The sequence below is a fragment of the Argiope bruennichi genome, chromosome X1, assembly GCF_947563725.1.
Source record: "Argiope bruennichi chromosome X1, qqArgBrue1.1, whole genome shotgun sequence".
Classification (NCBI taxonomy): Eukaryota; Metazoa; Arthropoda; class Arachnida; order Araneae; family Araneidae; genus Argiope; species Argiope bruennichi.
In genome coordinates this window covers 94,036,518-94,051,517 of record NC_079162.1, presented here as the reverse complement: position 1 = coordinate 94,051,517, position 15,000 = coordinate 94,036,518, and the positions used below count along the sequence as shown (strand labels likewise).

General features: G+C 27.0%; 1 protein-coding gene across 1 annotated transcript in view; it reads left to right on the top strand.

Annotated features, from left to right (window-relative positions):
* Window positions 1-14,675, top strand: part of LOC129958305 (mitochondrial sodium/calcium exchanger protein-like) — a 77,345-nt gene extending 62,670 nt beyond the window's left edge. Inside the window, exons 5-18 of the mRNA XM_056070698.1 lie at window positions 233-285; window positions 1,066-1,123; window positions 2,072-2,174; window positions 3,064-3,231; window positions 3,947-4,039; window positions 5,130-5,222; window positions 6,162-6,281; window positions 6,363-6,568; window positions 7,241-7,373; window positions 8,779-8,978; window positions 10,044-10,119; window positions 10,779-10,859; window positions 12,721-12,788; window positions 14,089-14,675. Coding sequence (XP_055926673.1) covers window positions 233-285; window positions 1,066-1,123; window positions 2,072-2,174; window positions 3,064-3,231; window positions 3,947-4,039; window positions 5,130-5,222; window positions 6,162-6,281; window positions 6,363-6,568; window positions 7,241-7,373; window positions 8,779-8,978; window positions 10,044-10,119; window positions 10,779-10,859; window positions 12,721-12,788; window positions 14,089-14,268 — 1,632 coding nt within the window. The 3' untranslated portion in view covers window positions 14,269-14,675. The remainder of the gene's footprint in view (window positions 1-232; window positions 286-1,065; window positions 1,124-2,071; window positions 2,175-3,063; window positions 3,232-3,946; window positions 4,040-5,129; window positions 5,223-6,161; window positions 6,282-6,362; window positions 6,569-7,240; window positions 7,374-8,778; window positions 8,979-10,043; window positions 10,120-10,778; window positions 10,860-12,720; window positions 12,789-14,088) is intronic.
* Window positions 14,676-15,000: the final 325 nt, after the last annotated feature.

Sequence of the window (15,000 nt, the reverse complement as noted above, 5' to 3'; positions counted from 1 at the left end):
GACAGAAACCAGTTCATATTATTTAATAAAGTTCTTACAAATGGTAACGCAATTGAAGGGAAAGGATTCAAAAAATGAATTTCACTAATTTGATTTTTTAGATGAATAAAAGTATATGAAACTTCCATTCAAATGATAAAGCATGAAAGTTGTATCTGAATCAAATTATATAAGATGAAAGTTTTAATAATTTTAAAAATCAGGATGAAGAATACTTCTTTTTTTCCCCTAGGTGGTTTGGCTGTTAGTGCTCTTTGCTGGTCTAGGAGTAACGGCTAATGAATTGTAAGTTATTCGATGATTTTTTTAAATATGAGATGCGTATTAAAGTTGATTTGATATTTAGTTTATTTGAAATTTACTTTGAGATAAAATAAATATAAACTATTTACTGGAGATGTATTATATCTCTTTCATCAATAGAAAAGATTTATGTTAACATGCATCTTTTATTAAAAGAATTTTTTTCACAGTAAGGATTGTAATTTGTAAGGATTTTCATAGTATTTAAATTATAAAAAAGCAAGGATTATTTAAATTATAAAAAAGTAAGTATTATTTAAATTATAAAAAAGCAACATTAACCAATCAGTATAAACATGTATACAAAAAAAAAAAAAAAGATAACATAGCTACATCATTATGCGGTTTAAAACAATTCTCAAGCAGAAATTTGTTCAATCTAATATATCATTTGCATGTATCTCAGAATCCTGTATTTGAAAACAAACTGAGCATCTACTAGAATTACTCAATTCCTTTCGCATATACAAGTTTGGTCAGTGATTTCTACTTGCATATAATATCATTTTGTAGAAATCAGTTATTAATAAATTAGTTTTAATTATTATCCAGCATAAAATGCAATAAATTCAGCATCAAATTTCATATTAAAACCTCATCTAGGGGACGAAATTGAATATTATTTAGAAAAACGTAAAAAGATTTTTTAATAGATTTTTTATTTTATGTTAATATTTATTACAGTGTTTTTGATTTAATTTACAAACCTTAAATTTAAATCAGGAACGAAAAAGTAATTTAATATTTTCTTTTTTTTTTCAGCCTTTGTCCTTCACTTTTCATCATTTCAAAGACTCTGAAGATGTCACAGAATGTAGCTGTATCCTTTAAGTATTTATATATATATGTATATTTATATATATATAGTAACCATATATAAAAGTTTTATATTTCTTCCTTAAGAAGATAAGATGTTATAAAATGTGAAAAATATCAAGATTTTGATCAAAATATAACAAAATATAGCCATTTATAGATTTCAAAAGTTAACCCCGTTTTAGTTTGAAATTTTTGCAAATTAAGCTATAAAGTGCTTTTTATAATTAGAGAAATGATACATATGAAATGGAAAATACATATGAATACATAATGATACATATAAAATGGAAAATACATAATGATACATATGAAAAGGAAAATACATATGAATACATAATGATTCATATGAAATGGAAAATATATATAAATACATAATGATACATATGAAATGGAGAATATATATGAATGCATAATAATACATATAAAATGGAAATTTTTTTCCAAAATTCGAAGTGTTTTTCAAATATGTTAATACTTTGAGAAAAATAAGATTTTGCACAAGCAATTTGACGAAAATATTGCAATTCAATGTAGACTCCAAAAGAAAGATAAAAACCTTTTGTGTCAAAAATGTATTCATTTTTATTCTTTCTGTTTCTTTTCATACTGATATCAAACATTACTAAGCGATGATATCAAACATACTTTCAAGTTTCAGAAGAATATGAGAAAGATAAGGAATATAATTTTTTCCTGATGTGTCATCATCCAAAGAACAAATGGGATCTGTCTTCTAGAGCAGATGCACTGAAGCAAACTTGAAAAGTAATTTAAAGCACTAAAGAAAGCAAGGCTATTCTTTGTGAATTTCTTCAACATAATGTATATTTTCCCCTTTAAAAAGAATTGCCTTTTCCCTCTTTCCGAAATGACCTCATCATATATTCTGATCCTTATATATATGCTTTTATATTTATGCTCGTATTGTTTGACTTAACTTTAAGTCTAGGGAGTAACGCTTTTAGCGTTTGGAAATGGATCTCCTGATATTTTTTCTGCAATAGCCGGTATTCGACAAAAGAAAACCGAAATGGTTATAGGTGGTCTTATAGGTAAGCATCATAAAGATATTCTCTATGCAATCTGTAATATATTTGCTTACCATTTTCTGTAATCTTACAAGTGCCTCATTTCACTTTTTATCAAAAAAAGTTATTTTCTTTGCTTACCATTTTCTATAATCTTAGAAGTGCCTCATTTCACTTTTTATCAAAAAAAGTTATTTTCTTTGCTTACCATTTTCTGTAATCTTACAAGTGCCTCATTTCACTTTTTATCAAAAAAAAGTTATTTTCTTTACTTACATTTATTCACGGAAATTTATCAGTGTGATTTGATAGAATTTTCAAGAGAATAAAACTACATTCAAAATAACTGTGTCGTATTTTTATTTTTTATAAATAATTATAAAAATTTGTATTTTTTTATAAAGAATTACAGTATTTATCTGCAACATTTTTCTATAAATTTTTTTGCAAAATCTCTGTTAAATTTTATTATTTTATATAAATTTTCCGGCTTAAATATTATTAAAAAAAGGAATTTAAAGAAACAAATTAATTACATGTATGCTATACAAAATCCTATTCTTTCTTCTTTTTATCTAAAAATGTGTCTAAATCTTAATCTAAAATTAATTTTTTAAATTCACATTAACAACCTATTTTCAATTTGTAAATACTTATTCTTTTTATTTTCGAATTAATATTTGTTTATCTTTGAACGTCATGTTTATACAAATCCTTTTTTTAAGGTGGCGGAATATTTACATAAATTCGAATCCTTTTATCCCCGAATAATTACATAAATATTTACATAAATTCGAATCCTTTTATCCCCGAATACTTATCCTTTTTATCCCCGAATACTTATCCTTTTTATCCCCGAATTAATATTTGTTTATCTTTGAACGTCATGTTTATACAAATCCCTTTTTTTAAGGTGGCGGAATATTTACAACTACAGTAGTCGCAGGTTCAATCTTCTTGACTCAAAATTTTGGCATGATGAAGCGACCATTTTTAAGGGATGTGGCCTTTTACCTGGTTGCAGCTGCATCAGCATTTTATCTGTTCTTTTCTAGACATATCTACATTTATCACGCCATTGGTAAGTAATTTTGATGATTTCATTGATAAGTTATTATATAAAAGTATATAAAATTTGCAAAAGTATTTCCTAATAAGTATTTTAGAGCATAAATCTGGCTTGTGATAGCCATAAAAAAAATTGAAGTAATGAATGAATTGTAATACCTCAGTGTTTTCAATTAAATCCTACAGAACATAATTTTTTTATATTTTAGCAAAACATGGGTAATTTTGTTTTAAAGATTTGGAGAAATGCCTGAAAAATAGTTTTCATTTTATTTTTCATTAATTTTTAAATCAAAATGAATAAACTAGAAACATAGATTTTTAAATCGAAATTTCTTATCAAAATCCTTTTTGATAAGAAATTTCTGAAAGTAAAAAAAAAATGTAAGTAGTAAGTAAAAAAATGTAATAAGTAAATATTAAAACTAAATATTAGTCAATTATGAAATTATTTAAAATTTATTGAAAGAAGGCAGTATCTGTAAAATGGATGATCATCTGTTAACATAATCTACAGAATTGAAAAAAAAATATTTCAAATGCTTTATTTTTTAATACTTTATTAGCGGTGAGAACATAAGATGGAATGAATAAATATGTAATTGCTAACCAAATTCTATTGATAAACTTGGGTGGAATATTTGTGCTTGTATAAAAGTTGCCTGAAATAAATTCTGTAAAACAGTATCGATTCTTGATACTAACAGATAATGCACTTTTCTTTTCAGCCTTTGTCCTTCTGTATGTAGTTTACATCATTGTTGTTGTGACAAGTAGATATATCCATCAGAGACACTTAGCAAACTCTGAAAAAGCAGCAGGTAAATTCCTTTTGTTTTTTCAATTTATTAAAAAATATGGCAATGAGTACAAAAAAAAATCCACTGGAACATTTTATATTTCATCGGAATACAAAGCATATTAAATTCTAATGCTGTATTACAGCTGTGTATGGATTCTGAATTATTATTTTTTTTTCTTAAATATTAAAACGATTTTTTTTATTCATTTAGGAAAGAAATAATCTTTGCATTAAATTGTTTTGGAAGGTTAAAATCAAAACTTTTTAGAGACCAAATTTTATTTTATTAAAATATGGGGGTAATTTCTGGTAGCTATAATGTCACCAAACATTTTATTTAAATGTTATTTTTCTGCGAAGAATCTGAAGATTCAAAAGTCTGATCTGAATTAAAGAAAGGAAGTAAATATAAATTATTTGTGTGAAAAAAAGTTTTTTTTTATTATCGCATAAAATTATTATTTCTACAATGAAAATAAAATTGAATTTGTAAGAAAGACAGCAAAAAAAAAAAAAAATGCAATTCAAGATCATTTAAGCTTACTTTTAAAAAGGAAGCAAAAAAAAAAAAAAATGAAACTGCAGAAGAATCAATACATTTTTCGTCTTACTTTTTTTAAAAACAAATTATAAAAACAAACCCATATCGTAAAAAAACTAAGCCATCAATTTTTTTTTGTAAATAGAAATATTTTGATATTAGTTCAAATTTTTCTGCTAAACTTTTTAATCGCTGCTATTAGTATTTGGCATCATTACTTTCTGTAAGACAACGTAAGCATGTTAATTTTTGCTTTTAAAATTAAATTGTCATTTTCTCACTTAATTATATAAAATTAAAAAGTTTTAACGTCATAAATTTTAATGAAAGAAACAAAAGATTCTTCCATTTATTTGGAACATCCAAATGCTTTAATTGGTCATTTCAATAACTTGACTTTACTTACAGAGCTATTCATTGCACATTTATTATAGCGGTTTTAACATTTTATAGTATCCCATGTAAGTATATAATGTAAGTATAATCAATTAATGCATGTATTATCATTGTTATATTGTAATTAAAACTATGTTTGATGAAATATTAAAGTATTTTCTTAACACTCTAGAAGCAGCAGCCAGTGGTGAAAAAGCGATGAAAATTACTGGAACCAGAGCAGCTGATTATGACAATCCTGAAGCCTACGGTGTGGTGTTGACCGGTAAGTCAAAATTTGAATGATAAAATAAAATAGATTGATGAATATGTTTAAATTTTATAAAAATATGTACTGAGCATCAATTTTATTTTTGTTCATGTTGGATTATTAAATGATGTTTGCAAGCATTTTGAAAAATATAAGTTGACACTAAGAAGAAAGAAATAGGACCACGAAAAACATTGTATGTGAATGCTAAATCATTCAGACTTTAAATATAAATTAATAATGAGCAAAAAAATAATAAATGCAAAGATGTTTCTTTCAAATATCAAGAATATTGTTATATAGAATTAAATTCACATTCTTAATCACTTCTTCATTTGATTAAGAATGTGAATTTCACAGTCGCCAAGTTATCAACCGTAGATGAAATCGCAATTTTTCACTTGGCACTACTGAAATAATACTTTTCAATCGAACGATATATATTAGCGTATACGAGTATTTGAAATTCATTATAGTATTTCAGTTTACATATTTTCGGAACATAAGTTAATAATTTATTCCCATATGTATTTTTTAAAAGTAGGATATTTTTTGATAAAAACGATATCTGGTTTTGAATTTAATTAAACTATGGTTTCGTAAATTACGTATAGTGTTCCTGTTTTTAATTGGGAGAACTATTTCTGTCCAATTTTCTGTCAAACGTTTTAGAAGGTGTTAGAAAAGAAGTCCCGAATTTTGAAAAATAAAGCAGAAAAATTAATAAAATAAGTTGAGTGGTTATTTCAAAAGGAATTTCTTTTTATTTTACCTTCAAGTAATATTTATTCTCTTAATTATTTTTTTTATCTTCGGGTGGATAAAGGTTTTTTTCCATCTGATAAAAAAAACGCACTTGGAAACAAATACTGAAAGCAATGATTTTCATCGTTGCATGGATACCTAATGTTGTCACTTTGGTATATCAAACACTGACAGACAAAATTCTTCCAGCTTTTTTCAAATACTCTTGGGAAGAAGACAGGAGACGAAACACTCTTCATCATTTCTGTTATGACAACGACGTCTTTGCCATCTCATTACCCAGGCTTGACGAGGAAGCACCACCCCCAAGTGAGTTAAAAAAATCCTTATTATTCTACGTGTTTGTTGTTTCAGTACAGTGCACTTTCATTGATTGTTTCCCATTCGTAGGTTATGATGAAACTCAAGTGAAACAATACAGAGCTAACAGTACATGCTCCCCCGGTTGCAATTACTACCAATCAGAAAAGTGTGAGAAAGTACCGCCTCCAGAACCAGTTGACCAATGGAAAGATTTCTTCGAGAAGATATGCCCAGTTAATATTCAAGAATGGTCAAAACAAACATGGATGGAAAGAAGCTTGGATATTTTAAAAGTAAATTTAATAATATAATTAATTTATCGATATAAATATACAGCTCAGGACCATGGTTTTAACAATGCATTTTTAATTAAAATATAAATTCCTTGTTAATACGAAGTTTTTAATTTTTTTTTAAATATTACTCCAGATAAAGAGACACTTTAATTAGCCTTTGTATATTTTCCTAAGGATTTCATAATTCTGGAATCGACATTCATTTGAAACACCACATCAGCAATATGTGCTACATGAAATTTGCACATACCCATTAGCGAAACGAAACAATTTGGATAAAGTTTGTATAGATTGCAAACCCTACTAAAATGTTATTAGAATCTCCATTTAAATCCACTTTCATTATTAACTTCCATTCGCTGATTAGCAAATGTCTGCAAACTTTGTAAAGTTAATAGATATATATTTTTTTGGGGGCAGTCAGTTTTTTAAAAGTATACATATGTAAACTTTTCTTTTCATTTTTATGCCCCAAAAATTAATTTAAGGCCACTTTGTAAGAACGCATTAAACCATTTTTTTATTGATAATAATAGCATCTAACGAGTTATATTAGTTAGCCCCCATATTTGAAATGAAAACGGATGGAAAAAATGCAGAGTATTTATATTTAACTTTTTTTAAATTTATTTTCTAAAATTCCTGACAGTCAATGTTATTCCTTTCTAGGGACCTATAATGTTTCCCCTTATACTGACAACACCTGTAGTTGACTACAAATCACCAAGAGATAACTGGTGCCGTATTCTCAACTGTCTTCATCTCGTCACTGGACCACTTTTCATCACTTTTGCAATTGGATGTAAGCATTTAAATACTTTTATTAAATTTAAATTTAAATTTAATGAGATGAGATATGTAGAAATGCTTTTTGCAACATTGGGAAGCCAGATTATTATTCTAAATTTTATTATCTAACGAAAATTATACAACGAATAACAATTCTCCAACAAAAAATAGTAGTTTTTATTCAAATCAAAATAAGAGGAAATTAATTTGAATAAAATAATCATAAAATTGAATCAGTCTTATGAAAATTTGTAGTTTTTTTGCATTAATAACATCGATAACAAAGACAGAAAATTAGCTTATGGACAACTATCCTTAAACTTATTTTCGAAACATATAAAAAAATAGTTTCATGTAAAAATTGTTTTATCTTTTCATTTGATGGCTATATTTTATGCTAAATCCATTCTATTCATTTTACGAAAAAATAATTTACCTTGGTTTTTTAGACCCAGGATTAGCATATACAAGAAACTATAGTTAGACTGTGAAATTTTCTGTTTGAACTTTTCGAGCACATATTTTCATCTTTTCTGATATACGTACGTGCTGCCATCTATTGACGTCAAAGAAATCGAAAATTTAAAACTAGAACTAAATGCAAAGAATCGAAAAAAGTTTATTTATCCGCTACTGCTTTCTTTGCTTGGAGAAAAGATACTATTAAAAATGCAGCTATCTAATATTAAAGCTACGTTGTGCTTCCGAGATAATTTGTAAAAATTTCTTCTGAAATTTTGTTAAAATTCTTAGTTGAAATCTTTGATATATTTGAGGATATATTTATTATTATAGTTTTTACATTAAATATTTTTTTTCTCTAATAGCTATGTATTAATACATAGCTATTAGAGAATCTAACAGCTATCTGATAGTTATGTATTATTATTAAATGTGCTATTTTCCATAATTAACAAACTATTGCACACACAAACACAAACTATTCTTGCACAAACTATTCTAAAAATTCTAATTTTCATTTGATTATAAGAGTTTTCGCAGCTTAAAACTATGCGCGTGATTTAAAATTCAGTTTTCAAAATTAAGTCAGGAACTTAATTGTATCCGTGCTTTATTCTTTATTAATTGCAATATCCTTAATTTCCATTAACTTTCTTATAAATTTATTTGAAGCCGTGTAATATTTTCTTTCACAGTCAAATTAAAAGATGATTTCTCAAAACAGAAATGTTTAAATTCATATTTGTATTCCTATTAATTGAGTTATATTTCCTTTTAATATCTTCTTAAAACATACAATAAATTATTTTGTTTTATGCAGCTATTAATAAAGATTATCATCGTAAAGATTATCATTTTTTTTAATAATGCGAATGCTTTGTATCATCTCTAAGTAGAAAATTTTTCTTCTAATTAAAGCCCCCTTGCACTATATTTGGTTTCGTTTTATTTTTCAGTTGGCACTACAATGATTGGTGGCGCTTTCCCAGCTATAGTCTTAGTTTTAATTATAAGTGGTATTGGTGCTGGTCTTGTTTATTACTTTACTCAAGCAGAAGTCGCTCCTCGTTTCCATACAGCATATGCATACATGGGATTTGGAGTGGCTGTTGTTTGGATCTACTGCATTGCTACTGAAATCGTAGTCTTACTTCAAGTAAGTATTGAAATTTCTCAAAAATTATATTTGGTTAATATGAACATTCTCAGTATAGATCCAGTAAAGAATTATTAGCTGCGAAAATTCGATATTTTTAAACTGCATAAAACGGAAGTAACAGCGCTCGGAAGTTCAGTTTTTTCTTTATGGCCTAAGGCATTTTCCTCTTCTTGAGACGAGGAGTGGAGATTTGCTTTCGCCGTTTTTTCAAGTGAAAAAAGATTAATTTAGGTACCGTTTGGTTGTCTTAACTCAAAAAATGGATTTTTTTTTTTTTTTTTTTTTTTACAGTTTCACCCTTAAGGTTCTCTCTCTCTCTCTCTTTAACAGTTTTACCTTCAAGTTTTTTTTTTTTTTTTTTTTTTTTTTTTTTTACAGTTTCACCCTTAAGGTTCGCGACAAACTATATATGAGTGTGAATTATTGTCGGAACTTTTTTAAATCCTTCTCGCGTTTGATTGTGTAAGAAAGCAATTACAGAACTTCTGCTACTGATATTTTTTTAGATGTCTATAAATTCTTTAGAAACTTAAATTTTGCGCCTTCATTTTGCATTCAATTTATATTGTTGTGAAGAAATATGTTGTGTTTGTTTGTCTGAAAAAATTGGCCTTTGCATGTGCGGAAAAATTTGAATTGTTTTTTGCCGTACTCTAAATCCATGAAAAATCATTACTACTTTAAAACGCTATTATATTATAACTGAAGTTATAAATAACATATATTATTTTTATCCTTAAGATTTGCATGTTCCTAAGTATTCGGTATTATTTATTTGTTAGATACTCTTCATTTCTTAGAAGAAGGTGAGAAAAAGATTGATTGCCTATTTAAGATTTAAGGATTGGTTTATACACAGATTCTCTTAATACTCATTTATTCCAACTAATTATTATTTTAATGAAAAATTTTTAGAACTAATAAAAGTCTAGTAGCATTCGTTAAAGACTCCCGATGCAAATCCCCCCCCCTCCCCAAAATATGATTAAATAAATTATGTATTTTAATTCTGATTAAAGATGGTTTTCTTATTGACTTATAATATTCAAAATTAACTTTTAGGCTGTTGGAGTGGCATTCAACCTCAGTGAATCGATTCTTGGACTCACAATTTTAGCATGGGGAAATTGTCTGCTTGGTAAGTAGCTCCTCTCCTCTTGCTATTTTTTTTTATTACCCAAAGTCAATAATCCTCTAAAGTATTATAATTCAGACAACAATTGCTTTGAAAACGTTCATGGAAAACAACAGACTCTTATCAAAGCACCAAGCTATGGTTATGTAGTCTTGGTCTAGAATGGTTATTATGTGGGCATATTTAGAGTACTGAGCTAAAAATCTATGCAAATAGCATTATTTCACAAGAAGCCACTTCTTATGACTAGTTTTCTAGTACTATTAGTTGCCTATGGTCACTTCAAAAATTTTCTTGCCTACAGCAGTTGCAAATAAAGCAAAATTTACCAATTTGATCTATAATTATGGTATTTATAATCAACTGAATTATCCTTAAAAACTTTTCCTTATTAATATAAGCAAAATTTATGAAATATAAAATTATATTTCTATATTTTATTTACTAGCATAGGTTACTAATTTTATTATTTATCGAAATGTCAGGAAGTATTAGAATGAACTTTTAATGTCAAGAACAAATGCGAGACTATTAACTGAACAGATCCCCCCCTCCCTCCCTACACAGTCAGCTTTCATTGTCAGTACAGTGTACTTATATTTGAGTACAGAAAAATGAACTGAAATGTCCAAGCATTAATCTTTATTGATTTTGTTTTTCAGATTTCTTATCGAATCTCGCCGTTGCTAGAAAAGGATTCCCAAGAATGGGCATTGCTGCCTGCTTTGGCGCTCCTTTTCTGAGTATCCTTTAAGTATAAGGCACACATAATTTATATTTCTTTACTTTTAAACTTCGAATTCTCTTTTGCATTATTGCTTAAGCAGTTAATTCCATTTCATAATTATTTTCCTATTGTTGCAAAGAATTTGAAGTAGATGCGTCTAAATATTTAGCTTTAAAGTCAGGAAAATAAATCGGAAAGAAATCAATTGAAACGAATTTTAATACTAACGTTGCTCTTACCTACAAAGTTGCCATGTGAAGAATTATTTGGTGATCCATACGAATACCTCACAATATTTGACAGTATTTAAGTTCACATTTACGCATTTAATTTTTGAATTTTTGCTATTTTAACTTAAGAAAACTTATGAAAATAATAATTTTTCAACTGTGTTTTGAGAAAGGTTAAAATTCGTTATTCCACTTCTTCGTTCAATTAACTTCAATAAACGTAAACACTGTATATTTTTCCCATCAAAGTTATGATTGCATATTACTTTGCAATTAAAATTATCTTAGAAAGAATGAAATAATTCCATTTGTATAATGTTGCTTTAATAAGATAAATAGCGGGAAGGTTCTCAAGATTCTACAGGTTTCGTATTATCAACCGAAGCTCAACACTTTAGTTAGAATATTCGCTTAACTTTTGGGCCATGTCATTTTCAGGCGACGGCACTGTAATTAATTTCTCTATCTGTAAATTTACTGTCAAGCATTTCCACCGGAACTCTCAAAATTACAGGTTGCCGATTCAGTTATATCCGCTACGTAATTGAAATTCTTTTCATTTCATTACCAAAACAAAATAAAATCATTAACATTAAATCCTCTCAACGAGAAGGAAGTTTTAAAAAATAGAATTAAATAAAGTAACTTCTAATTGCGAATGAATTAATAAAATAAAAATTAAACTAGTAGTGTTTGCTCAGTATTATAGGAAGGAAGTACTAGAACATTTAACAATAACACTACTGAAATAATAAGATAGGATTAACGATAAAGCGTTTGTACTCAAGATAAAACTCATACCTATTAAGCTGTGTAAGCGAAAAGTTAATGGTAAATCTTTTAAAAAGGCTTATAAGAAGAAAGAAAGAAAAATAATAAAAACTGAATAAAAAACTTAATAAAAAGACAGAAACTTAAAAAAAAAATGCAAAGTGAAATTTCACTAAAACTGTTTGAAATGAACAGCAATACATTTTACAATATAAATTCGCTGAATATTTAAATTTTAATAGGAAAATTCTATCTAAAGTTTATAAAGCTAATAGGAAAATTCTATCTAAAGTTTATAAAGTTAATAGGAAAATTCTATCTAAAGTTTTAGAAATAAACTGTTTTTTTCCCCGGCTATATATTCACAATACAGTTTTACGAAGAAAAGAAGGCTGGATTTTTTTGGACATTTCTCAATAAATAATTTAAGTTTTAATATTTAAAAGTTAGTCTATCATTATAATGAATAAGTTTCGGATATTAGTCTGTTATTATAGTATGCTTATTATCCCGTTTGAAACAAATTTTTTTGTGCCAATATCTGAATTGTTTGTGCCAATATCTGAAAATCCGTCTCTATACCAGAGAGAAAGATCAGCAGTCAAAATTAAAACCTTTGCTAAATATATAAAAAGAATATTGTAGAAGTTTTGTTAGATAATAAATATATTTTAAAAATGTTACGTACACTTTTCTTAAAAAAATAACCATGTTTCAGGGGTTTCAGTAGAAATAAGTATTGGTTTTGCAAATGTGATGTTTATTTACTAACATTATCGCAATTATTCTATGTTTATTTTTAAGGGAAACAATTGTTCTCTGTTTTTTCTCCCAAAGCACTGTTTCTTCTATGTTTTTGCTTAACCATATTTTTAGCATTACTACTTGGTGTTGGAGTTCCATGCATTATTGAGCTAATTGGTGATGGAGGTGCTGGTATGGTGGTAAGTAATTTAAATCTGGCAATATCTTCAGTAGCTGTTTTTTAATTTTTACAACACTATTAACATATTGACTTAATGTTATGCTTTTCAAATAGCTTATCAAAGTTATTGTAAAGCAAACAATAATTCGATCGAAAAGTAAAAATAATTCTGTCTTCAACTAAGTTTTAATTTTACGCCCAGAAGATTAATAAACATATCATTTTATAATAAATGGCAAATTTTAAGTAGATTCGTGACGTAAATGGGATTAATCGGTTATTATTAATGATAACCTGTAAATATTAACAATAATTGCTAAGCATATTAATCGTAATATAAGTATAGTCAGAAACTGATTTTAAATTATTACGTTAATAAATGCCTATTTGTTATCAGGCCATTTTTTAAATGAAAATTATGAATATTTTTTTCCTTTAATGTAGTAGGAAAATGTCAAAAAAGCATTTATATTGAATTCATATAGCTATCATGACTGTTATAAAAATATATTGTAAAAATATTTTATATCAAATTAAAAACCAATTTATAGATGCAATTCACTTATTTAGGCTAGCTTCATCAGCTCTCCAACTAATGTGGATGATTGTTATATATTCATATATTTATACCATATGTAGCTAATTGTTTCAACTGTCACCCCAAAATTTCGTGTGGTATGTTTTGTGTGGCTTATGCCTTATGACATTTTAGTTTGGCAACGACATTATAAAACATAATAAAATTTTATCTTATTTACTATTGACTTTTTTTTTAAAATTTTATATTCAAATTACTAAATTACTAAAAAGCAGCTGATATAATAATTTTTTTAAAGGAATTAACTTATGATAGAAAATAAATTTTTTTTTTTTTTTTTTTTTTTTTTTTTTTTGTAATGTAAGGTGTTTTATCAGTTTCGAAGGCGAATGTTTTATGCTGATATAGTATGCCATATACAATTAATTCTTTCAACTGTCACACCCAAATTTCGTGTGGTATGTTTTGTGTGGTTTATGTCTTACGACATTTTGGTATGGTAACGATAGTATAAAGCATAATAAAGTTTTATCTTATTTACTATAGCCTTTTATATTATATATTCAAATTACTAAAAAGAAACTGAAATGATAATTTTTTAAAGGAATTAAACTATAATAGAAAATCAACGGATTTTACTTTATTTCTTTCCTGTTTCTTTTTTGGGTATGTAAGATGATTTATCAGTTTTTGTAAGTTCAGATGAGAAATTTAACTGAAACAGTTGATCCGCAATTTTTTCTTTAAGATTTGTTTACTAAAAGAATTCTTTTTTTTTCAGCTGAATTATTCTCCTTTGACTACCATATTATTCTCCGCCTTGACTGTCAGTCTTCTGTCATCCGTCGTCGTAATGATTGTGTGCCGCTTCCAAACGAAACGTGTTTACGGCATCTACCTCATCGGTCTCTACCTCACCTTCTTAATCATCGCCGTGTTGAAAGAATCCAAAGTCTTTTAAACTGTCGTTATTTTTGTGAAACTTTGCAACTTTATGACGCCTGATGTATCGGGATTTTTATTTCACTTTCTGTAGTTATCGAACATTCTGGGTGATAAGAAGGCCCGATTCGAGGCACTAACTGTATATTTGGAAGAGCATTAAACATCTCGTGAAAAGAGGATAGAGCAAAAGCAACAGAAATTTTATTGATTATGGAAAAGCAATATTGAAATATTACTTTGCCAAAAGACATATTTGAAATTTCAAGTGAATTGCATCCTTTTGAGTAGTTTATGACTACTTATAGATTGAAATCTCAGGTGATGTAATTGGAAATCGACGAGTCTCTAAGTGACAAAATTTTATGAATATAAAATGAAGAGATCTGTATTTTTTTAATGACAATAAAAGCTTTGTTGCGTTCATATGTATAGATGCTAAATACGTTTGGTCTTTTTCTGATTTTTACATGATACTGTATTACAAATTGGAATTTACGCTATCATTTGCTTGCAACTATGCGAAATTCTGAGTTCCATCAATTAAATAAATATCCGGTTAGATGGATATTACGTTTTCAGTATTTTGAATGTTTTATACATACGTCTCAGTAAAAGGTGGGCACTAGGATGAATAAATTATTTATTGGCTTTCATCTTTGATTTTAAATTTCAAAACAATGAAATAATTGTAAAAGTTTAAACAAAAAATATTTTCATAAAAATAAAAAATGAGTCATATTTAACCATA